This window comes from Cajanus cajan, chromosome 6 (genome assembly GCF_000230855.2).
Source record: "Cajanus cajan strain Asha chromosome 6, NIPB_CcT2T_4, whole genome shotgun sequence".
Lineage (NCBI taxonomy): Eukaryota > Viridiplantae > Streptophyta > Magnoliopsida > Fabales > Fabaceae > Cajanus > Cajanus cajan.
The window spans coordinates 314,201-339,467 of NC_138522.1; the positions used below are offsets into that span (position 1 = coordinate 314,201).

Below are 25,267 nucleotides of genomic sequence, written 5' to 3' on the forward strand. Positions count from 1 at the left end.
GAATGATAAAAAGGAAGATTTTTTCTTCAAACCAACATAAATGGGTTAAGGTCAATAAATTCAAAATATTAAATGACAAATATATATAAATAATTTGAGAATCATGGAGATATAGCCCAAAATTAAGTAGATGATTGGTGGGAAAATTCGGGGTCATGGTCATCATTTTGTTTTCATCAAGGCTCAAGCAATATGCATTTAGATGTGAAGCATTGAAAGTTTCGATGAAAAGATTATCTCACGTTTATTCTCGAGATTGTATTATAATCAGCATTATTTTGTATAAGAAAGCATGGCTGTAATAAAATATAGAAACACCCTTGTCAAAAAAATATATATAGGAACATTAAATTTTACTAAAGTTATAACAAAATTTTAAAGTTCTTTTTTTTTAATTTCAAATTCATCATATATTCCAACTATTTTAACAGTTTTTTTTATTTTAAAGATTTTAAGTAGGAACCCAAGAAGAAAATTTTAAATATTCGTTTAGTTTTATTTTAAAAAATTTCGTTCAAAAAACAATTAAAACTATATTACACATACGTTAATCACTACTGTCACCATAATAGTGGAAGTTCGAATAGATATATAAAAACTTATATTCTCAATCATCTAATATCTTTTCTACGTATGAAAAAAAAAAATCACATATTTTAAAATTGCACTGCACATTCTAAGCTGGAATGCTGATATACGTTTTTTTTTTCCTTAACCTTAAGAAACCCTTTTTTTCGGGTGATTGAGTATTGAGATTTTATTTATTAAGTATTCTATACATCATCATCATCATTATTATTATTATTATTATTATTATTATTATTATTATTATTATTATTAAAATACAAGTAATGTGAGTTTTCTAAAAATCACATGATTGTTAATTATGTGAATTTTAATCTTGACTAATAAAATAGGAAAATTTAAAAAGGAATTAAACTTGTTTTTTCCGTTGAGAAAGACTGCCAAAGGTGGAGGAAGAAAGCGAATTAGAAACAAGTTATATTATCAAAGCAAAGAGGTTGTTGACAAAAATCAGGGGACCGGAAAAAAGAAACATAAATAATAGGAAAATAATTATAAGAATGCCTAGCCAAGCAATCTGTAACTGTGTTAGCCTCCCGCATGACTGGTTTGATTTTAACCAGCCACACACGATTGATAAGCATAAGACCAATACGAAGTGTATTATAGGAGGGGTGATCTACCATAAGGCCAGAATTGAAAGTCGATGCAACTACCATGGAATCTGTTTCCACAACCACCTTCTTGAATTTCAACGATCAAGCATGATGAAACCCAAATATAATAGTCCACAACTAAGTTTCTAATATTCAACACCCTTCAATCTTTGGACAAAAATCATTCACACAATATATATTATTAAATTTCATTCAAAATCAACACTAAAATTGTATGTAGTTATTTATACTTACATATATTATATCTATATAGTGATATTTTTACATGTTATTATATACAACATTTTTTGTAGTGGAAAGAAATCTCAACATTAAACAAGAATTTAAAAATAAATTAAAAATTAAGAAATTTCCAGATATGAAGAATAATATTGAATTTGCACATGTCTTAAAAAAGTATGATAAAAGATGTTAGTGACATTGAAAAATGAGGACCTATATTTATACATGTAATAAAGGTTGATAAAATATATTATAGTTGGCTATAATATAACTCAACCAGAGCATGTTGTGCACTTGGTTTGTCCTAACCCTATTACCTTACACAGTGGCTATTTGAGACAACAGCGACAAAAACTTGTCAACTCTCTGATTCAGCAAGTGTATTGAGTCAAAAGTAGTATAGATCAAATATCGTCTTCAAATATTAATTTGTAGACAATTAGAAGGTGAATATGCTATCATCAACTTGTAATAAATAAAAACTTGATATTGAGATTAAGAAACATGAATCTTTAAACTTAAAAAAGAGTTACAATTAGCATAAACAATAGGATTGAAAATAAATTTAGATTTCAAAGATTTTTGGTTTGATATTCATTCTATAAAGTTTGAAGTTACTCTTTCTTATTAGAACTTATTCATTCACTCATGGTTTCAATCACATATATTCATTCAAATTGATTCCTTAAACTTGAAACTCTAAGAACCTTAAATCAACATTGATTCCTTAATGTATAAATTTAATGTTCTTGCATTAAGTTCATGGGTTTGTTAATAGATGAATTTGAAGCTATTTCTAGACATCAAATAATCATCAAGTTCTTAGATCCAGTTCAGATTACAAATATGTTTTTCAACTATACTTAAAATTAAATTCAAACAAAAGAAGCATTAAGCATAGAATCAAGCACCACCATGAATAACTGAACTTCACATATATAAACCTAAACGAGTTTACATCAAGATTGACAAATGAACTCAATCCCAACTGGGAGTGTTTAGCTATGCATAGTCAAAGAGAATGTAGATATAAAACTCATAAATTAGAAGAAGAGAAGAAGAATTGATGATTTTTGTTCCCAAGCAATCTTGTTCTTCAAAACAGAGGAAAAATCTGAACTTTTTTCTCCCACCGCTATAGCGATGGCTCATAGTTGCAGTATTGGAAAGTGTTTCAACTTGAAGTAATCTCCACAACTTGAACAATGATTCACTGCTGCGATGATGGAATGCCATGTTTCAAATCAACTCCAGACTTCCACATCTCGAGCGTTGGCTAGGCGCCATGGTGCCAAGAATCTATGGCACCTCTATTGCTTCACCGATGCAATGCTAGTTTGGGGTCATGGCACCAAGAATCTGATGAAGTTTCATAAATTCACAACTGCGACGATGGCTCAAGGCTTCATAAAGAATGTTTATTAAGGTTAATATTCATTAAATTCTAGCACTTATCATATGGCTATTTGAGTTAGTCAATGAATATGTTGGGTATCCCTAAACCAATGAGTATGAGTTGGTTTATGATAAGTAACTTTTTTAAGCAAGATATCAAGCACATCTTTAAGATTGTAAATGATGTAGCAAAGTGAGATTGGTATGTCACTCTTAAGTGAGAGATAAGTAAAAAGTATTGAACTTGTCAAAAGATTTTTTAAAAAAAATATTTGTCCAGTTTTATTTTAAAATAAAAGAAGTTTTGTTCAAAGCATTAATTAAAACTAGATCACACATGCTTGAATCACTATAATATTAATTTAATGGTGGAGGTTCGAATATATATATATATATATATATATATATATATATATATATATATATATATGAGGAGGGATCCTTTTATTCCAAGAGTAAGTCTACTTAGACTTACTCCGTTCAATAACTCATGTTTTACATCAAATTTCAACGATCCAACCATTCAATTTAAAGTTCTTAATGCATAGATCAAATCTGAAAATTTTTAGAAAATTTGAAAATCATTTGATACTTCATTTCATTAATTTAAATTGACAGATAATCATAAAATTATTTTATACATTGATTCGAATTAATGAAACGAAGTATCAAATCATTTTCAAATTTTCTAAAAATTTGCATATTTGATTTATACATTAAGAACTTTAAATTGAACGGTTGGATCATTGATATACGCTTTTTCTTTCTTTGTTAACCTTAAGAACCCTTTGGGGGGGAGGGTTTGAGGATTGAGATTTTATTTAATGTGTAATTAATAAGTACTTCATATATATATATATCAATTACAATTATGTGTGTTACATATTGAATTACTTTTACATGTTTCTTTTATAATTTTCAACATATTTTCAATTTTAATTTGTGTGTGTTCGTAACAAATCTCTCATTAATCAGTGAGAGATATTTATATGTAATGAGGGAATTATTCCCTAGCAAAATATTCACAAGAGTTATAGAGTTAAATTCTAATTTTGTGGGAGATATATTTCCTTATAAATGTAGAAAAGTTCTCTCACAACTCCCTTGCAAAATCTTTTATTAAATTTGAGAAAAATAAATTTTATTTTTTATTCATAGGAATTATATTGTCAACAATAAAGTTTGGATTTAAGATCATATGCATACTATTCGGCCTTATACAAATGGTTTATGTAGTTCCATCATATCGTTCCAAACTTAAGAGTTTCCAACCTATGGGAAGAGGAATCTCCATAATGGCATCTACAAATGGGTGTCTTCTAACAGTAGCTTGACCATCAAGATGATAGTTATGGTTGTAACTAAAGTGTTGAGAATGATAGAAGTTTCCTTGAGTACTAACACATTCAAATTGATGTGTATTGGTGGGTGAAGCAATATTATGTTCCTCTTCTTCATGAGTTATGACATGACTGGATTCATTGCAGGGTTATTGAAGTTGTACTCATATATTATAACATTATGTGCATAAGACTTGAAGGTCGACCTCATGTTGTTGACACATAGCTTCGAGAGCCTCTTGATTTCGTTATCTCATCATCTTTATTTGATCTACTAGTCTGCATTGGGCTATGTTGTCTTCCATGGTCGATGCTCCAAGTTCTCCTTGTTTAGAAATTCCACGTACTTGACTTTGAGTTCAAACCATAGATGACTAAAGGAAAATTTAATTCATCCCCATGATGGGTGCCAAAATGTTCTTTAATAGAATGCAATAAGTTGGGATAAAACTCCTTGACCTATTCGAGCAGAAGATTTGCCTTCACATCCAATCTTTTTCTCTATCTCCATCTCTCAATACTTGTTAGGTGGCGAGAAGGAGTTCCTACAAAAGGGGACTTCGACAATCAAGTTAGCATAATCTCCTCATTTGCCTTAATTTACTAATATATATATATATATATATATATATATATATATATATATATAGACACACACATACCTTATTTCTTAGTAATCGTCCAATCTCTCCTTCTCTTTGGGTAATCGCTTCTTGGGAGACATCATAAAAGACATGGATGTGTAGGGAGATGTCTCGAGAGTTACTTTTTTTTTTGTATTATGATATTTACTATTTTGCACACGATGGTATGCCCAAAGATATGTATATATGTGTATTTATAGTAATTTTGGGCCATGTTAAGCTTATAAGATCAGATTATGAGGTTAAGTTGGTCAAGCTTCCTACATGGTGAGTACATGAGCCCCTCGAGTCTTGAGTTTTTATATAAACAGAGGGCTTATGATTACGAAAGGAAAAGAGACGTCTCCCTGCACATCCATGTCTTTTATGATGTGTCAACAAGTTTTACACTTGTGCGAGTATTTAACAATAATAATAATCACAAAGGTGTATTAATATTAATGAGGCAAAGAAAATGGTGTATTCATAATTATGACTCTTATTTCAAAAAAGAAAAATTGAACCATTTGTAGTCGTTGGATTTTCACAATTAGAAATGTCACTTCATTTTCTTTGGGCTCCATTTCAAGACAAGGGTTGCATGACTAGCAATCTTTCAAGGAGAACACATTCTTTCACTCTCTTCTTTACTTCCTACTCACACCTATAAATGTTCATTACACACAATTACTTTATCTATCATTTTCCTACTTTTTTCTTACAATATATCTTACTTTCTATTATCATGGGTAGTTTGGTGGTTTGGAGCTCACTTAAATTTCATCTATCATCGTGCCTTTTGTTTCATGTAATTTATATCTTTGCCCTTTTCCATAACCAAGGAAGTGGTACATCAATCATGTTGTAGCATCCCTCTTTCTAAAATAAATAAATAAATAAATAATAATTTAAGATTAATTAAGTTATAATATAAAGAAATATTTTATTTAATCTAAATAAAATAAGAAGAGTTTTGTAAGTGGAGAGTTTTGGGTTGGGTTATAAGCCCAACTAGAATGCTTATTAAAAATAAAATCAAGGGGTCAGATTTTATTACAAGTCTTCTAAAATCCTAAGAGCATTGCAAAAGAAAACCTAAAGAAGGCCACCAAAAAGAGTGCAGAGTAATGCCAAAGCTCCAGGAAGCACATAGTACTACGAAATCATCACTCAAGGTAAGGAGGAGTGAGATTATCGCATCTATGAATATATGTGAGGGATAAGGGTAGAGAGACAATCCCTAATCCTCTTAGGTTTCTAATTTAATTTTTATGGATATGCATGAAATATGTTAATGAAGTGTTGTATTGCATTAATAATTTGTCCATGAACTCTAATTGGATTGATATGATGATTAATTACAACACTTGAGGGCTAGGGTTATGATATTGGGGATTTTTTACTTGGATGAATGAATCAAAGTGTATTGATGTGTAATGGCTATTTTGTGTGTTGTATAATGTTAATCTATCAAATAAATTGAGTAAAATAATATGTGGATGTGCATAGATGGGTTTGAGGAGATCATAGATCACATGGCTTGCAGGGAGGTGGTCCCTTTCTATGACTCCTGGGTTATTCTAAGTTGAGGATGACGAGAAGATTTGATACCACATACATGAAAAATTACATGCATGCATTTGCATGAGTCCATGTATTTTAATTGTAAATGTTTGGGTTGTTTGAATGAGGTTCAAAGTTAATTGATATAATTGAGGTGTATGATGATGGATAATTGTGAATACTTGTGTGTAGCCTAAATATGATGTATGTATGTTGGTACTACCCTTAGACTTTATATATATTGTACATGGATGAAATGTATCGTCACTCCTTGTGTATTGGTGTGTTTGTGTTTGAGTTGATCGCCATTTGTAGGATTAGATCAAGTACTAGAGAAGGAGTTTAATGGAAGCAAAGCTTAATGCTTCTCTTATATTGGGATTTTCTCTGATGATGTGATATTGGAGCGAAGAGTTTACTACTTTTCTTAGTCATATTTGGAGTTAATTTATGTGTGATAATTTTTTTTTTATGTTGGAAATTGTGTACACAAGTGATTTGTGACTCACGTCGAATTTATGCAATTATTTAGTTATACTTTTATTTTAAAAATTTATTTAAAAATTGTGAACCTTTTTACTATAATAAGATAATTGAGCAATTTATAATATATTTTTTTTAATTTTGATGCATTTTATTACAAATCTTTATTTGATTTAATTCAGGGTAGAAGGGTGTCACACATGTCCTCAGTGAAGGGATAACCATGACATTCTCTTACATATTGCACAAGCGTGGTCCGAGGTTGAGCTTGACCGTTTTGGCCAAGCAAGGAGCCTTGCGCGGTGTGTGTCTCTAGTGGGCTTGGAGATCGCGTACTCATTTGTTGTTGAAACACTCATCCTGAAGCGAATATCATTGTTCTCTTATCACAAGGCTCATTGTTCCTACTCATAATGGGCACAATCGGCCCTGTATTACTGACAAAGGACCACTAGGGCCTCTTCATTATGCGTTTTTGCATGGCTTCCATGCACTACAACAATTCAACGATGGATGATGCAATGGGTGGCATCGTAGTGGTGGTAGATGGTTCCACGATCACCACAGGCGGTGTCATGGTGGTGGCAATGATTCCCGAGGGCTATTACACTAAGGCTAGTCTAAGGTGGTCATTTGTCACATAGGTTGCCATTGCATTATTACTCATTGTCTGGTTCTGAGTGTAAACCATGTGTGGTTAAATAATTGTTTTACTTTGGCCCATGATGGGTGCAAAATGCTTTTATCAAATTCTACAAGTGCTCTGACAGGGGAGATCACATTCTTTGAACTCCAATTGTTGACAGCAAGGAGGGACACTTGCAGAAGCACTCTAACGCTCAAGTTAGAAAGGAGTTTAGATTAAGAATTGAATTAAGGTAAAAATGATACTTAGTGCCAAATATATATGCTTAGGATCTTATCTCCATGCTTAGGGATTATTTGGTGCATGATCTTCAAAGATATTTTGTGGTAGTTATGTCAAGATATTATTCTTGATAACTTGATTTTTGAGGGATCATGAGATTATAGGAAATATAGTCCGACAATTATTCCTTGATCGTTAAGGGTAAAACTACCTAGGGAATTATCCCTTAGGATCCTACACAAACAAGTTGATGATCAACTTGACTTACTCAACACAAGCTCAGCTCAGCATTATTGACTTAGACAATACATGTATGAAAAGAAAATATTATAAAAATATAGCATCATTCTTATCATTCATAGTTCTCTCTTAATGACAATAGCACAAATGTTATGTCACTTCATATTGATCATAAAGGATAAGATAATCTATATATACTTCCATCCTAGTATTATATAGTTACTAACTTCGATGTACATTGACTTAGAATAATATTTTCTATAATTATAAGAGATTTCATATCAAATAATTATATGACCAAAATAAAATAAATAAATGAAAATTCTATTTTAATATAAATTCTAATGCGCGAAATGTCTAAAAATCTACATTTCTATGATGATATTAAAGTTTATTATAAAAATTATTGTTGAGTCTGTTGAACTATTTATTATTGGGATATTATTAGACCATCCATAAATATTAGTTTTATAAATTTCATATTTGAAATGTTTATATTTTCGATGAGATGAATGAGAGTAATTTTTACTTTATAAATCAATTTTGTATGATTAAATTAAGTTTAAACTCTGAAAAAACGTTAGTATCATATTAATGCAAGTATCAACTCATATCTTCTATATAGATAATAGATAATTGAATTGCTCATATGAGGGTATCCAAGGCGAAAATTAAAATTTGTGAGAAGCCAATTCATTGTTCATCATAACAGAAGCATAGGCATTGCTTTTGGTGCGGTGGCTAGGACTTTTTGCGTGAGTATAAGTAATGTGCATGGGGTCCCCTACATCGAAATATTTTCTTTCTGGATGAGAATCTTGACTCTTGCTAGCACCTATCCCTTTTACTTCCTCACTCTTCTACTTCCAAAATATGGTACCACAAAACAAAGGAATTATGCATGAAAACATCTCACTCTTCTCTGAAAATACTATCATCGCCACCAATAAGCTAAAAAGAAGCTTTGTTTGGGTCCATCTCAACTTACACCACATTACAGGACCATCTACTTCCTTATTCTGCAAGTATAATATATAATAGGATTTTTTTATGACATATATAGGCATGAGATGTAAAATATTAATACGTACGTATTATATATATTAAATATTTTAAAACAACCAGAAAGAGAGAGGTGCTATCTGACTCTATTATTTAAAATTAAAAAATAATTAAATGAGTGATTAGTTAGAAATTTAAGAGTAGAAAAAAGAAAACAGAAATTAAATGAAAAGAAGATAATGGGGGAGAGTGGTTTAAAGGAAGCTATAAACATAAAATAATTCAAAAATTTGTATACAAAAAATTGTGTTATCTGTTATACGTTAAAGAAAGATATTAACGTTATTAAATGAGTTTTGTATTTCTCCTAAAACAAATATTTTTAATATATATATATATATATCATTTAATTTTTAACATTTTATTATGAAAAAGTTAAATGATATGAGGAGAATTATGTGGTCGTTGAAAAAATACCGACATACACAAATCCGAGATATTTGTCGAGCATCATTGGGGTATTGATCCAAAAGTGTCATTTTTGAACATTCATATTGCTTCAGTTCTGTCGCTAGCACTGATTGAAAATGTGCGAATTAACTTTTTCATCTCCTATGCTTAATCAACAATTCCATTTTAACTTCTCTTCTTGGGGGGTACGTGTCACAGAAGAGCCACAAGCAAGTCAGAAAGTTTTGTTTTACCTTTGTAAATAATTAAATATTAAATATTGATTGTTCCCAAGTCCTAACTTGATGAAAGCTTTTCTTTTTTGTAAGCGAGTGCAAGCAAAGGCCTATAGTTTTGTTCCCACGCTTCATCATTTGAGAGGCAAGTCAATGGCATCAAGAAAAAGTCCTGCTTGTCTTTTTCATTTGCCAATTATGTTCACGTTATGCATTTGCCTTTAACTAGATATATTTGTTTAATAATCTGAACTTTCTTATTAGTCTTTCAAAAGAAATTTTATGTGCACGTTATAATACTTTGAGAATAGCTTGCAAGATTGAGCGTTGCAAATATTGGGTGCTCTGATGTTATATTAAGAAAATGAATTATAAAATTCAACCATAGAAAATCATTTGTAAAATATAGACTGTTTCTCATTAATATATAGTCCACGAGGGCTACTGTTAGCTGAATGGTGGCATAATACCACTAATCATTTTATAGCTAAATGGGAGACTTGGTACCAACTGCAAAAGTTCCATAATTTTGCTCGGCTAGCTCACCCTTTGAGGATAAGGGTGGTGTCGAGGGAAGGTTATTGATACACATAATTACGTAAATAGGAATAAAAGGTGCAATTCCTAATAGTTAAAGTCTGTTGGAACCCCGTTGAGATAGTTGGGATACATTCTGTATATTATTGCTTAGAGTGAGTAATTGCACGAAATTCGTTAGCTCATACTCTTTTGTATCTCTATTCCCTATTCTCTTTGTTTCTATCTCCCTCAACCCTTTTCTCCCAACCACCAAACTAACTCTAGTAGTGTTATTCACTATTCTGTTTCTTCTCAGTTCTTCCCCGATTACCATCACCACTGGTGCTCATTAAATAATAAAAATGCATTCAAATCGGGTTATTTATACATAGTTTTTGATAAATTGCAAAATTGTACAGATTTTCCGATGTATGAAGGCTTACACGGTCAGCAAAAAAAACGCCATCCAGGTGTCTTCCAGTTACCAAAGAGTAGTCTCTATCCACAAAAATATAATGTTTTAATAGTAACTTGCTTTCCTAGGATGATTGGAGTATCTTCTTATAATCTTGGAATGTGCCATGGAATGGTGTCACTCTTCCTTGGGATACAACCCATAGTTCCTCCACACTTCCAGAGATAAGGTGCTCATCGTGACTCACCTGCCAAAACACAGACATCAATTTAGATATAAGATTGCAATCTAATCAGATAATGTTAGAAGAATATGCTGTAAGAGGGAGAGCTTAACGTACCATGAGAATGCCTCCTTGGAACAACACAAGACCTTGAATAAGAGCCTCAACAGCATCCAAATCCTACAACATATTACGTTCTCGGTCAATATTGGATTTATGTTCTATTGTCACTTAACCTTAAGTAACAATATACGGTACAAGCTGCACTGTAACTTCTTGGCGAGGATCAATTTGTTATAGCAGGAGATGAATTCATGATAGTCAAGTATTGCACTTGGTAACAAAAAAAAATAAAAAGATATTACAGGTTTTTCTTCCGAGTCCATTGGCCTAATCTCAATTAGATCACCGCATAGAGCAGTGTGCCTCGCAATTACAACCCTAGTGCTATATTCCAAGAAATCCTCCTGAAAACTGAAATTGCCTATCTACATTCAATTTGTTTTGCAAATGTCTCGTTGAGACAAATAGTGTCATCAATAGTTTAATGGGCAGAAAGGACACTAACAAATAAAAATGCCCAGGAATATTCCTGTCAAGGGATTTCAATCTTATTAGTACTATAGCTTTGAGATTCAGTGCAGGATATGTAATTTGCTTTGGACAGGACAACGAGTCTATCTCCTTAAAATGACAAGGTCAGGTTACAAGCTTAATTGAATTTATCCAAAACCCCGAGTAGGACCTTCATCTATTTTCTCCTCACAAGCTGTTCGTATACCATTTCAAAAGAGAAAATGAGCACAACCATGACAAAAAACAAATACAAGACTCAATAGACACATCGTACATTCCCTGCAACAAACAAGACTCTAAACTAGTTGCTATTGGTCCAGTAGCCCACCCAGAAGCAACAAATAATGATGGAGAGACACAGCAACGTACCAGATGATTGGATGGCTCATCAAGCAATATTATGTGTGGCTTCTTAAATGTTATCTTTGCAAAGGCAACCCTGCTTTTCTGACCACCTAGTAAAGCATTTATAGAAGTCAAAAAATATAATTCATAACAGAAACGTACATCTGTATAATATATCCATTGCAACACACCCACTGAGAGTGTCAACATATATTATTGAAGTTCTAAAAGATCATTAAAAATTATTTATGATAACTACATGAATTATGCAAACAATACCTGACAAAGTATACATTGGCTGCAGTGCGAGATTTCCGGTTACACCAAAAGAACCTAAGTGAGCTCGAAGCTTCTGTTCTGGAACTCCCTGCAAAATAATTCAAATAAGAATATTTAATAATATAAAGTACACAGGTACTAAGCAAGTTTGACAGAAACACCACATTGCAGCCTAGCATCCAATATAGACCTGATCCAACAACACCCCGCCCCCCCAACCCAATTAAAAAAATATAAAAAAAACATTTTCACAAGACAAACATAAATTGTCTTCAGCATTCAAAACAATACTCGTGCATTTATTCACAGATAGAGGGGAGATTTAGAATTATCAGTTTTCACATATATACACAAGTAACACAACTGAATTGAATCTCATCTACACTGTTCATCCTTGAATTCTTCCCAATGTTTCAAATCTCATTCTGCATCACAACATGCAAAACATATTGGTTGAGGACTTGAGGTAGCCAACACAATTGCAGACCACATTGACCCACAATGAAAACCATAACCAGAATTTAAATCCTTGATTCTTCTAGTAAAAGAAGTCAGTAATTAGAAGGTTGGGAACTCCGATCGTCAAGCATTTAATTTTAACTCCTATAAAACACTCAGAAAACAATTAACAATCACTAAATACAAGGAACTCACAGGATAGCAGCGCATCATATACAGAAGAGGATTTGACGATAAGTCCAGTCCATCAACATGGTGCTGACTGAACACTGCTATACGAACCTGTAGACGGTAAAGATGTGTAATCAATGATCCAAAATAATATTAAAGTATGAAAATACATTATTAAGGACAGATGTGCTGCCACTCTGATCATTTCTAGTTCCCAGAGTGTCATTTAGTAACAAGTAAAATACATTACCTTTTACAAATCATACATAAACTGGTTTTAAAATTTACATCTGACTGGCTAAAACCAGAAAATATTGGTAATTCAAAAGTTGACACTGTCAAGGATCAAGAAAAATATATCCAATACATGTAAAACAACGAATGCCTAGTATGTAAAATGCAGAAAATAAAGTAAAAAACATTTAAAGCATGTCATGAAGGTGAGGCAGACAGAAGTACTACCTCTGGTCCTAACTATAAGTAACAGAACAAATCATCGAGACTAAGAAAAGTAGTTGAGCTAGTTGTTTTTAATTAATTCTATCACAAGTTCAAATTTTATTCCAAAGGCAAAGATACCCTTTGCTTTACATGATTGTTATATTTAATGTTAGTTATAAGTAAATATATATATATATATATATAAGAAATAGAGTTAATAATAAATTATGGGGTATAAAAGAAATTTATCTTGGAGTAACTTTAAAAAACTAATGATTGTAGATTATAATAATAATTAGGACCAACAAAAAATCTAATTAGTTGCTTATATTTTAGGACCAGAGGTGGTAACTTTTATTAATGAAGCTGTAGGACAATTTTACAATGTAATATAGTTACCTTAGCAGAACGGAAGACAGTTCCAGAACTGGGCTGTAGGTCCCCAGCAATTAACTTAAGTATAGTTGATTTGCCAATGCCATTTGGTCCAACCACTGCAAACATTGAGGATATAATCTTCAACACATAAACAATATGGCAGAGTCAAGCCATTATTTTAACAACATTCTCCCACAGATAGATTAATTTACCAAAAGATGCAACCCAGGAATGTCATGTCCATAACATAAAACCATGGCTTACATACAAGGCAATCATGTTGGATATGATATGATGCTAATATAATATGAATGAAAACATCAACAACACAAGGATTCAAAAGGTATGACAGAAAAATCATTTTGGGACCAGGATAAGCATTCTTACTTGCAATTCGGCTGTCAAGATCAATCCCAAAGTTCAAATTCCTAAACAGAGTGGGCCCTCCAGGATAACCAAATGATGCATCACTGCACACATGATTGAAAATTTTCAATTTATGTCACATTTAAGGCCTACTGTATGTGAAAAACTTTATACTTTTGTTTTCATTGGTCCGCATAAATCAATATTGTCCACAGAGCGAGTAAAAGAAGGGACTTATGTTCTACCTGAAACTTATAATTGGTGCACCAGGTCTATCATCTGGAGTGGGGAACTCAAATTTGTAGCTATATCCAACCAAAGAAAGTATATAGTTAAAAACTTAAACAAAGCTACACATACAAATACGTTTTGGAATGATGAACAATAAAAGAATAGCAGTTCATACTCAGGATCATTAACAATTTCATCTACATGGCCCATTCGCTCCAAAGCCTGAAATATTTTTTTCAGGGAAAAAAGGTTTCAGGTACAGAAATATCAGATCTAATGATTTAAACAAACAGAAAAACAACCAAACCCAGGAAAAAACTAAATAATAGTACATGATGTACGCACATGCATACAACTTTTTGGGCATTCAATTTATAGGAAGGTAATCTGACAATAACAAGTACCTTGATTCTGGATTGAACAAGTGATGCCCTCTTCGCATTATAACGGAACTTGTCAATGAAGGTCTGGTAGAAAAGCAAAATTCACATGTCAGATGTCAAATAGAATCTTTTAAGTAAAATGCAACACAGGCACATGTTCTGCAAATTGCTAACAGCAATCTCTTGATAAAATCATAAATGGAATAAACCATGTTAGGTGACTATGTATATATGATAATGGGCCTTTTTTTAATCTTTTAATTAAAAAATGTCTAAAAAATTGTGATAATTGAACAAGTTTTTTTGATAAAAAGAAACAAACCAAAAAATGCCACTTTCCATAGAAGCTAGAAAGAGTATCATATGAAAAAATCTCTAAAGAAACAATATAATCAGAGTTTTTCAAAGTTTATCCAAGCACACCCAGAATCAAATATGAGCAATCTTAAGAACTAACTTAGGCATATATCTGTATAATTAGGATTCAATCAATGTAATTATTAGGCTAAATTATATTTTTGGTCCTTTATCTTATTTTTTAAATTCATTTTGGTCTTTTATCAATTAAAATGTTCATTTTGATCTTTTATCTAATTTGATCCTTTTAAAACAATCAATTTTGCGACATAATTTTAAATCAATTTTTTATTTACTCAAAAGTCAAAACAGGAAACTTGTTGCACTATACGTTTTGAATTTAAAAAAGACTATAAACGTAATGAAAATTATATGAAAAATATATCTTATGAACAATTAGAAAATAAAATGAAATTAGATTTTTATTTTTGGAATTTTCGATTTTCATCATGTTTATAACACATTTGGTTTGAACTTCAATTGCATGTAATAATTTTCATATAAGTGAATCTTATGAAACAAGTTTCAAGTCTTGAATCAATCAAAAAAGGATTCAAAATGACTAAATTCAGCTAAATTTAAGAGATAAAGGCCCAAAATGAGCATCTTAAAAGATAAAGGACCAAAATGAATCTAAAAAAATAAGATAAAGGACCAAAAGTATAATTTCGCCTAATTAATACTAACACATCTAGTAACATTAATATGGAAAGCAAGCATGTGTGTGGAATGTCTAAACCCACACAAAATTCATCCCAAACCAGATTTTTTTTAGTATTTATATGTTGATACCTAAGCCCAGTTTTAACCTATCTCTCCCAACAAAACCAGTGCTCAGCAGCAATTCCTCACTGCACATCAAATTCAATAACAGTGAAACTGAGGATTCCTGTTGTGACTATTTGGGACAAGTTTCTTCCTTCAAACAACCTTTTGGAATCTGGTGACATCAACTTTATATCTGATTTTGAAACCCCAGGTATCAGAACCCCATTCCTTAACCTCTGTGATTTTCAATGGGATGAAATTGTTCCAAAATCTTTGGCAAATTAATGGAGCACCAGTAAGAGGCTTGCTACATGAAGATAAGGACATGTAGAGATATGTGGGTTATAGATAAGCTAATAGGGCAAGCTCTCCTTTGGATAGATGCTTTACTTCAAAGGCTGAGTGTTCCTTTTAGGATGACTTCCATATCATGGAAAAGCAAGAAGGTGGAAGTTGAATATTGAGCGATGGGAGCTACAACCTTTGAATTCATCAAATTAAAGTAGTTGCTCAAAGAATTGAACACTTGTGAATCATGGCTGATGAAACTAGTGTGACAATAAAGCTGCACTACATATATCTTCAAATTTTGTTTTTCATAAAAGAACTAAGTATATTGAAGTTTGTTGCCACGTTGATTGGAATTTAGAAGGAGAATTCAGTGTAGAGAGACCACAACAGAAGTTATGAACTCTAGTGGCCAACTAGCTCAATTTTCTAAGGCCCTCAGAGTCAGAGGTAAACTATACATGTGACAGACTTGGCACATACTCCTGCTGTTCTCTTCTATAAGCAAAAAAAACACATTTCTTTTGTTCTCAAATATAAGCAAATTCCAACTACTTTTACTTCATTTAATAATATTCTTCCTAAAATATATTTCCTTTGATGCATGACCATTTCGTTGCCCCATTTTTGGGCATTTTGTAACAAGAGCAATTTAGGAAGAATATTACGGGATTACTAAAATTTAAAGCAATTAACTAAATTCTTAATGTGTGAAATCAGTTTTTTTATTCTTATAAATGAGAACAGAGGGAGTATGATATACAATAACCAACCAGCTAGAGGTAGTGTTAGAATATCTACAAATATTCTGGTAACATTGCATATAAATGATTAAACCAATTACGAACAATTAGAATTGTATATATCTATATAAGTGGGATTGAATCGTTATAATTAATACCAACACTAATATATACAACAACCGGACTGTCTAGATTCTCTAAACACAAAATTCAGCCTTAATCATATTGTTTTGGTATTCTCAAGTCTCAAATCAAAGTCTTGTTCTTCCTATGCTGCATGGGAAATACACATACAAGTATAGTATACAATAGAATGTATACATACAAACAATAGTTCTTTTACAAAAAAGGAGCACAATAAACATATCATGTTCTATTCGATGGATTAAATATAAATACAAATTAGCTTTGGAGAGATGGCTGAGTGGTTGTTAGCCCTGGTCTTGAAAACTGGAATAGTTCAAAACAAATAACCATCAAGGGCTCAAATCCCTTGCTGGCCTTTTTCTCAGCAAATGGATTTATTTATTTTATTAGTTTCGATTGAGTCAGTTTTTTTTACTAGCAATAAATAAAATATGTATATTTATATATGAAATAAATAAAATTAAAATTTTCTATTATGCGATTATCCCATCCCAATTATCATTGTGTTCTATTTCCCAAGTTCTCACATAATAATCTTTAGGTTGGAAAGTACTTACAAGGGTAGTGGATATCAAAAAATTAAGGATATCACAAAACTATGAGTTATTATATATATACACAGTTATCAGTCTTAGATAGCAGCACATAGCAGCCAACCCCAAAATATGCTACAGCAGGAAGACTACTATATTTTTTTAAAAATTATATAGATATATAATCCCTAAACATGTATTACAGAGATGGGTGGCTCTGCTGGAGATGAGTCATATAACAGAGACTAGAGAAGGGGGGGTTGTTGTTGACAAACAGGGGAGGGGAGAAGTAAAAGTGGGGGAAAAGAGGTGTGGGTTTTTTTTTTTTTAAGCAGTCTAATAAGAGGGAAGTCCATTTTAGAAAACCCTCAAAAACATGCAGTTTTGGAGGCAAAAAAGGGAAATCCACCCATTTCTCTGTAGAGACACCATTGTGCCTCGCAAGACAGTGTTTAGGACCACAAACCTGGCCACCAAGGTTGTCAAACTTAAGTGTCTATGTAAACTCGTGAAGCTTCCATTTATGTAATATAAAAAAAATACTAAACCTATTAATGATATACACACTTAACAGGATATAACAACAATAATTCAACATTTTAACTTCATATAAAAGAAAAAATAGAAAACCACAGTATTAAAGTGTGATAATACATTACTACTGCATAAGATAAAACTACATAAATGATAAACTCATCAGAAACATATGTTACTAGACTGAAAACATTCAAAAACGAGTTAATTTCTTCAATTTATTTGGTTCTTTAAACATCACCATTGTAAGGTCAATGGAGGACAAAAATTACATTTGATTTCAAAATCACTAACTCACTTCTTGACTTGGGAGTTTATGCAAGTTTACCAAGAAAAGAGTTGACAACGAGTTAACTTGAAAGTTTGACAGCCATGTTGGCCACAATATCAAAAAACTTCATGTTCAAGATCTGTGACTGACGAAGGCCACCCCCCAACAACACACACACCACCTCTGTGATCGCACACTATCAATAACTATTTTATATTAGTATGAGAGTGTATCAGTATCAGATACAAATACTATATATGTGCATGAGCCACCAAACTAATATTAGAAAGCACATTGAGAAAACAAACAATGTCCACACATCATGCCATCAATGTAGTAATCTATATAGGCTCTCTTATTATATTACCCCACCAAGATCTATTATAGTCTCTCTTATTATTTTACCACCTCTGTGATCGCACAATGTTATATTAGTATGAGAGTGTATCAGTATCAGATACAAATACTATATATGTGCATGAGCCACCAAACTAATATTAGAGAGCACATTGAGAAAACAAACAATGTCCACACATCATGCCATAAATGTAGTAATCTATATAGTCTCTCTTATTATTTTACCAGCAAGATCTAACTTCTAACATGAATTTTCCTGACTAATAAATATAATGGAATATAGATTGAGAAGTTTACTCCACTTAGTGACATAAGGTGTAGTTCTTGTTGTATAGATTCACAAATTAAGAATTCAATTTAACAACCCAGTAAATTAGTATAACTGAGCAGCAGCTCCTGGGCTCCTTGCATCACAATTCACTTAAAAGAAAGTCAAAGTAACATACAAAGTGCTAAACACATTGTTTATGATAAAACTTAAAAGCAAGAGTGTACACTCCAATCACCATGTAAGAGACTACTGTCTTAGCAATACAGTATAATGCAAAAAGATTAAGTAGTAAGTAGGAAGAAACAAAATAAATTATCTACACAAAAAGGAATAACTTTAACAGTTGAAAATAATACCTGCATATGAGATCTTGCACGCTCATTTGCCTCTAATGCTTTTTGCTGATTTTTAACTTGTTCTTGTCGAGTCTTCTCAAAAGTATCATAATCCCCTTTATAAGTAGTCAGCTTTTGGTTTTGTAAGTGAATTATATCAGTAACAACCTGGGAAAGCAATTAACAAGTTAAAAAATATGCTGGGAACACATTTAGAGAAAGCACTTAACCAACAAAACACCTGACCAAATAAAGATAAGCTGATATGTTACCGTGTTTAAAAATTCTCTAGCATGAGAAACGACAATAAATGTTTTTGGCCATTTAACCAAGTATGATTCAAGCCATAAGACAGCATGAAGATCAAGATGATTCTGCAATAAAACAAAATTCATAAATCTCATAAACCAAGGCATCCATGAACTACTAAAGAAACTTAGAATGATATGTCACCGTAGGCTCATCAAGAAGCAATATATCAGGCTCTATAAACAGTGCACGAGCAAGAGCTATTCGCATCCGCCATCCTCCAGAAAATGTTTTTGTTGGCTTCTTCTGCATCTCGGGAGAGAAACTCAAACCCTGAAAATGCCCTTGATCATCAGTAAGATAATGCCTTCGGAAAGAGAGTTGCCGTTTCGTAAGAAAATATTTACTACAAATTTTAACAAACGTAAAAGAAAACCAATCACAGGGGAGTGCTTGATAATAAAGTAAGAGAGAGACAGAAATTCATCTACTAGCTAGTATGTTTGAGACCCTCATCTAAAAACATGTTAAGAGTACTGATTTAGTATTCATACCATTATTATGTGTATTCCTTTTGAAAAACCGATTACCCAATAAACAAGGCCAAGTGAAAGACACATTAGCATGGCGAGATCCAAGTGTTTAACAAGAGAATAAGACCTTTCCAACAAGCAACTCGAACAAATTATGATTGAAACCAATAATGAACTCACCGCTAGTATCGATATTGAAACCAATAATGAACTCACCGCTAGTATCGATGCCGCTCTTGCCTCTGCAGAATCAGCATCAATGAGTTCAAGCCTCTTGTATATTTCCTGAAGCCTTGCTGAAATGCCATCCCTATCAGCCACTCCATTCGAATCACCCTTTTCAACTTTGTCCTCCAATTCCCTCTGTCAAACAACCACAACAACGTCCTCAGTTATCCAAGTCTTGGGAAGACATAAAGTTTGTTTTGATACAAGTTTAGAAGAGCTTCTTTACTGGAAATAGCTCTTTTTTTCAGTAAAGAAGCTCTTATAAACTAATATCCAAACAGGCCCTTAGTGTATATTTGGATTACAGTTCAATTCAACTAAATCCCCGCTCAACTCAATCCATCACTCACATAGCTTTTCCATTTATGCATTGGAAAGTGTAAAACATCCCTTCAATTCCATTCAAACTGATTTCCAAACACAGCTATAGAAATTGCAAAATCAAAACAAGAGACATCGATTCGAACCTGTTTGGCGAGTAACTGGGCTTCTTCGGTGAGAAGCTGAGTCCTCTCAATGTCGGAGTTGAGGACACACTGCAAGGCGGTGATATCATCACCCGTGACCTCCTGCTCGACGTGAAGTATCTGACAATTCCTGGGAACGCCATCAATGGCATGCATAGCCATGTGCCTAAGGAAAGTGGTTTTCCCCGTTCCATTCCTTCCCACCAAACCGTAATGCCTCCCGAAAGAAAGCGTGACGGCGCCGTCCACAATGAGATCGCGCCCACCAACGGAGATGTTGAAGCCCTCCATGTGAATGTCCTTCACGTTGGGTCCTCCGCTGTTGTCGTGCCGCACGCACACCACCGGCATCCCCGCACGTGCGGCCTCCATCTCTGCGAGATGCATCTGGAACTGCGCCTCGCGCTGACGCTCCTCCTTGCGCTTCCGCCGCTCCAGCTTCAAACGGTCGCGTTCCGATAGCAGAGGGCCGTCCACGGGCTCCGGCTTCTTCTTCGGAGCTTCTCCGTCGTCCATTCCTTCGTTCATCCGAAACGGCGCCGCCAGGCTTCGCACCGCCGGCTTCTCCTTCACCAAACCGTGCTTGCCGAACTTGTCGCAGAGCGTGCTGCACACCTGGAATTGAATTTGGAGAAAGAAGAGAATGTTAGGTTATGAGATGCAGAAGAGCGAGCGAATGAGACAGGGGTTGGGATTGGGACTGACGGAGCGGCACTCAGAGAAATCGTCGACGCAGCCGGCGGCGACTAGGAGCTCGCCGAGGGCTTCGAAGGCGCCTTGGCCGTGGAGGCCGAAGTCGAAGTCATCGTCGGCGAGGACGTTGACGATGTAATCGACGATTGGCTGGTCTACGTCGTCGACTCTTTGCCCCAAAACGTCGTGCACCACTGATCTGGCCACCTCCGTCATCTTCCGCCACCACTCTTTCACCACTTGGGTTCTGCTCTGCGCGGTGCAGCCGCTTTTCCTTATTTAGTTTAGGGATCAAACCAAGGTTTTGAAATAATTACCCTCACCTCATACTTTGGCAAGTTGTATTTTGCCCGTGTTGGTATTTTGTTGTCAGAATTGGTATTCACTGTTCAACTACCTTATACTAATATCTTTTAATCTTTTTACAATCACCTTGATAATATTTTTTTAAAAAAAATATGTTAAAGATGAAACTCTCTTTTCTCTTTTACACGTAATTTATTACAAAATATAAAAATTAGTGTCTTATATTTTATTAATTATTTTTTTATTTTATAATTTTTAATAAATTTTGACTAATAAAAAATATATTAAAAGAAGTTTGTATTAAAAAATATACAAGGTTAACCTAAGGAAATTTTTATAAGAATATGAGTTATACATCAAGTAATATATAGTTCAAGATGAGCTTTACTCACCAACCTCATTCTTGGCTTAATCTTCATGGTTCCTTCTAATTATGAATTTTGTGATAGGTTTATTGGAAGGGGTTATCTCATTAAATATTTTATCAATAATTTATTTATATTTATTTTATTATTTAAATGTTTATGAGAATGTTTGAAAAACTTATAAAATTATTTATAAGATGTTTTAAACTCATTTTAATAAATTGTTCGATATAACTTATTACTTAACTTGTGTAAAAAATTATTAGAGAATATTCATGTTTAAATCTTGTTATCAACATAAATATTTTTTTTTTTGTACAGAAAATTTTATATGTTTCTTCATTATCCCCTCTAGAAATTTTTGTTTCTCTTGCTAAAATTGTTTGTTTCTTTTTATTATTTTTTCTTTTTCTCTAAATTGTTTCTATCTCTTCCCTCTAAAATTCACATTTCTATGGAAAAAAAAAAAAAAAAAAAAAAAAAAAACCCTTGAAACATTGTTATAGGACCCATTATCTACATGGGTTCTATTAAGTCATATACATCAATTTTGAAACTAATGAAGAATAGAGCAATTTAAAAAATGTATAGACTTTTACATCAATTTTTAAACCAATAGAGAATATATACATTTATACCAATTTTTTCTGATGTAAATTTATATATAAATCTACATCAATTTTCTAACAAAATTGATGTAAAATTATGTCTTCATCTACATTTGGTCGTAGTTGAAATGATGTATATGTGTCTTTTCATTTTGAAAGATTTTGTTTTTTTAGATTCCTTATGTTTTAACTTGCAATAAACACATATAATTTCTATGAAGATTGATCAACACATCCATATTTTGTTTCTTTCTATTTCAACCATTATTGAATACACATAATTCATAGACAAATAAATATACACATTCATATTTTTATACATTCAAATCAATAAAGTCAACTAATAATTAAAACATGAAAAATGTTTAACTATCAAAAATTAAAAAAACACATATAAGTTAAAAATGTTTAACTATTACATGAAAAATTATGATTTTTTTCTACATTTTTTTAAAAATAAGTTTGCCCATTGACTCTAAAAGTCTTCCAATTTGGTTTCTAACAACAGTGCAACATTGTCAAAAAGTTATAACAGACATGATGATATTAGTTACATCTTGATCATTAAAAAATTAATTAATATTGTTAAGGTATCATTGCCTTTAAATTAAGGAGATTAAGGTGCCTTAATAAGAAGAGATGATAAACTGATATGTTGACCAATTGATGTCAACAACAAAAATATCACTCTTTGCATGCTTCTTGTCAAATCAAGGCTAATATAACTTTAAGATCTCATCGTGAATATTATGTAATGGCTAATGTAAACAACCTTGCATAAAAACAATAACAACTAAACATTTTTTATAAGATGACTTGTATAACTTTTTTTTTTCATAAATCACCTACATACATACTTTTGGAGACTTTTATAATCGTGATTAAAATCAATCCAATGAGAATTAAAATCAAGTAAAGAAAATCTAAAATCATGAACAAATTTTTTTGGTTAAATACCTCTTTTGGTCCCTGATAATATTTTTTGTTTCAATTTAGTCCCACTTTAATTTTAGGTCTCAATTTGGTCCCCAATAATTTAAATAATTGTAATTTGGGACTTCCATCTAAATGATTTAAACGGAGTTAACTGGTGGCCACGTGAATGTCAGGTGGATGCCACGTGGATGTCACGTAGGATGGATCCCAAAACACTTGAATACACCTGGAACCAGAACGACCCGTTCTGAAACCATAACGGCCCGTTCTGGTTACACTATTGGTGTGTAAATTTTGTACCCGGAACGGGCTGTTCCAGATGCAAAATTAGCACACCAACAGTGTAATCAGAACGGGCCGTTCTGGTTCCAGAATTTCGTGAAGGCATTTTGAACACTAGATTTAGTAATATTGTTAATGGGGATTGATAATTTCAATTGCTAAACATTTGGGCTATACAATGTATCATTAAGGACGATGCACTGTATCACTAAGGACAATGGTAACAAGTTTTATTTCATTGTTAGTCAAACTGGAGTGAACCACTTACTACCAAATTGACACTATACAGTCAAGGATGAAACGAAACGATGTTTCCCCTTGAAGTCATTGACGATGTACCCCAACAATAACAACTTGTTCTGAATTTTTGTTTTCAGTTTCTGAACCATGTTTCTGTCTTTGAATTTATGATATATTATAAATTTTTATTTTCAAATTTTTTTTATCACATTGCGGCATTTTAGTCAAGATTTTAAACTAGATAAGTTCAAATTAAAGAAGGATTTTGGAAGGTCTTATCTTATTTGATTTTTTTTTAGTTTTATTTATAAATGAATATTAATTTATTGTATTTTTTATTTATTATATTTTTATTAATATAGATATAATAAAAAAAATACAATAAAAAAGTATGAAGTTTGCGTTCTGGAATGGGCCCCTCTGAATTCAGAACGGCCTGTTCTAACATCAGAACGACCCGTTCTGATGCACTCATGTTGTGTTAAATTTACATTTGGAACGGCCCGTTCCAATTGAAAAATTAACACATAGCATGTGCATGCAGAACGGTCCGTTCTGGTTCCCGTGTATTCATGACATTTGACATCCACCTATGCATCTGCGTGGCATCCACCTGGCATCCACGTCAACAAGAGTTAACCTCGTTTAAATCATTTAGACGGAAGTCCCAAATTGCAATGATTTAAATTATTGGGGACCAAATTAAGACCTAAAATTAAAGTGGAACTAAATTGAAACAAAAAAATATTATAAGGGACCAAAACAGGTATTTAACCAAAAAATTTAATTCATCCTTTTGATGCACATTCCATCTTTCACTAAACTTAAACACATTATGTCTTATGTGATTCTCACTTAAATGCTCATGTCTCATTAAACTTTCTCCATGAATTCCTCTAATTAATTGATCATGCCATCCAAATTTAGGCACACAAAATGACATATTTTGACACAATTTCTCTTGATTAAAGAATTCATCATGATCACTTTCTTGACATACAACAAAACACATGGAAAAAGTCCCATGATGATCGTACATGCTTAAATGTTGTTCATTATTCTTAAATCTCAAGGACTTTGTGCCATCACCTAAAACAACATATTCAAACAAAAAGCAACATGCAAATAAAAACCCTTTTGGATTAACACATGATACACATCAATTAAATCACAAGGTTTAAAGATGGTGTAATCCAATATTTTATTCTCTTTTTTGTTGCATTGGTCCTCCTTGCCTCCATTTTTTCTCCAAATTGTCTTGTCCATTGATCCTTGATATACAATTGTATCTTAGGCATCAAAACAAATGAAGTTTCATAGTTAGATGCACAATCAAATTCAAAAGA

The 25,267-nt window shown here is 32.5% G+C and overlaps 1 protein-coding gene across 2 annotated transcripts; it reads right to left on the reverse strand.

Moving 5' to 3' along the window:
- Positions 1-10,486: 10,486 nt before the first annotated feature.
- On the reverse strand, positions 10,487-21,531 carry ABCF3 (general control non-repressible 3). Of its 2 annotated transcripts, none has more exons than XM_020355686.3 (16): positions 21,197-21,531; positions 20,492-21,106; positions 19,977-20,159; positions 19,468-19,596; positions 19,287-19,388; positions 19,036-19,182; positions 14,432-14,494; positions 14,203-14,249; positions 14,042-14,101; positions 13,818-13,900; positions 13,452-13,546; positions 12,636-12,722; positions 11,982-12,069; positions 11,727-11,812; positions 10,899-10,961; positions 10,487-10,805 (listed from the first exon to the last, which is right to left on the reverse strand). In XM_020355686.3, exons 1-16 carry the CDS (start codon positions 21,398-21,400, stop codon positions 10,683-10,685), a joined length of 2,175 nt encoding a protein of 724 aa, XP_020211275.1. In that variant the 5' UTR covers positions 21,401-21,531; the 3' UTR covers positions 10,487-10,682. The 2 variants fall into 2 exon arrangements, with proteins under 2 accessions (XP_020211275.1, XP_020211276.1); XM_020355687.3 differs by having other exon boundaries at positions 20,013-20,159; positions 21,197-21,529.
- Between the last annotated feature and the right edge of the window lie 3,736 nt (positions 21,532-25,267).

Bases quoted from the DNA above. Each gene is read 5' to 3' on its own strand.
- ABCF3 (XM_020355686.3), bottom strand. From the start codon at position 21,400: ATGACGGAGGTGGCCAGATCAGTGGTGCACGACGTTTTGGGGCAAAGA. The intron at 14,495-19,035 runs GTATTATTTTCA...CTTTTCTACCAG, and splicing joins GTGCAAGATCTCATATGCAG to ACCTTCATTGACAAGTTCCG. The intron at 13,547-13,817 runs GTAAGAATGCTT...CAATGTTTGCAG, and splicing joins TCTTGACAGCCGAATTGCAA to TGGTTGGACCAAATGGCATT.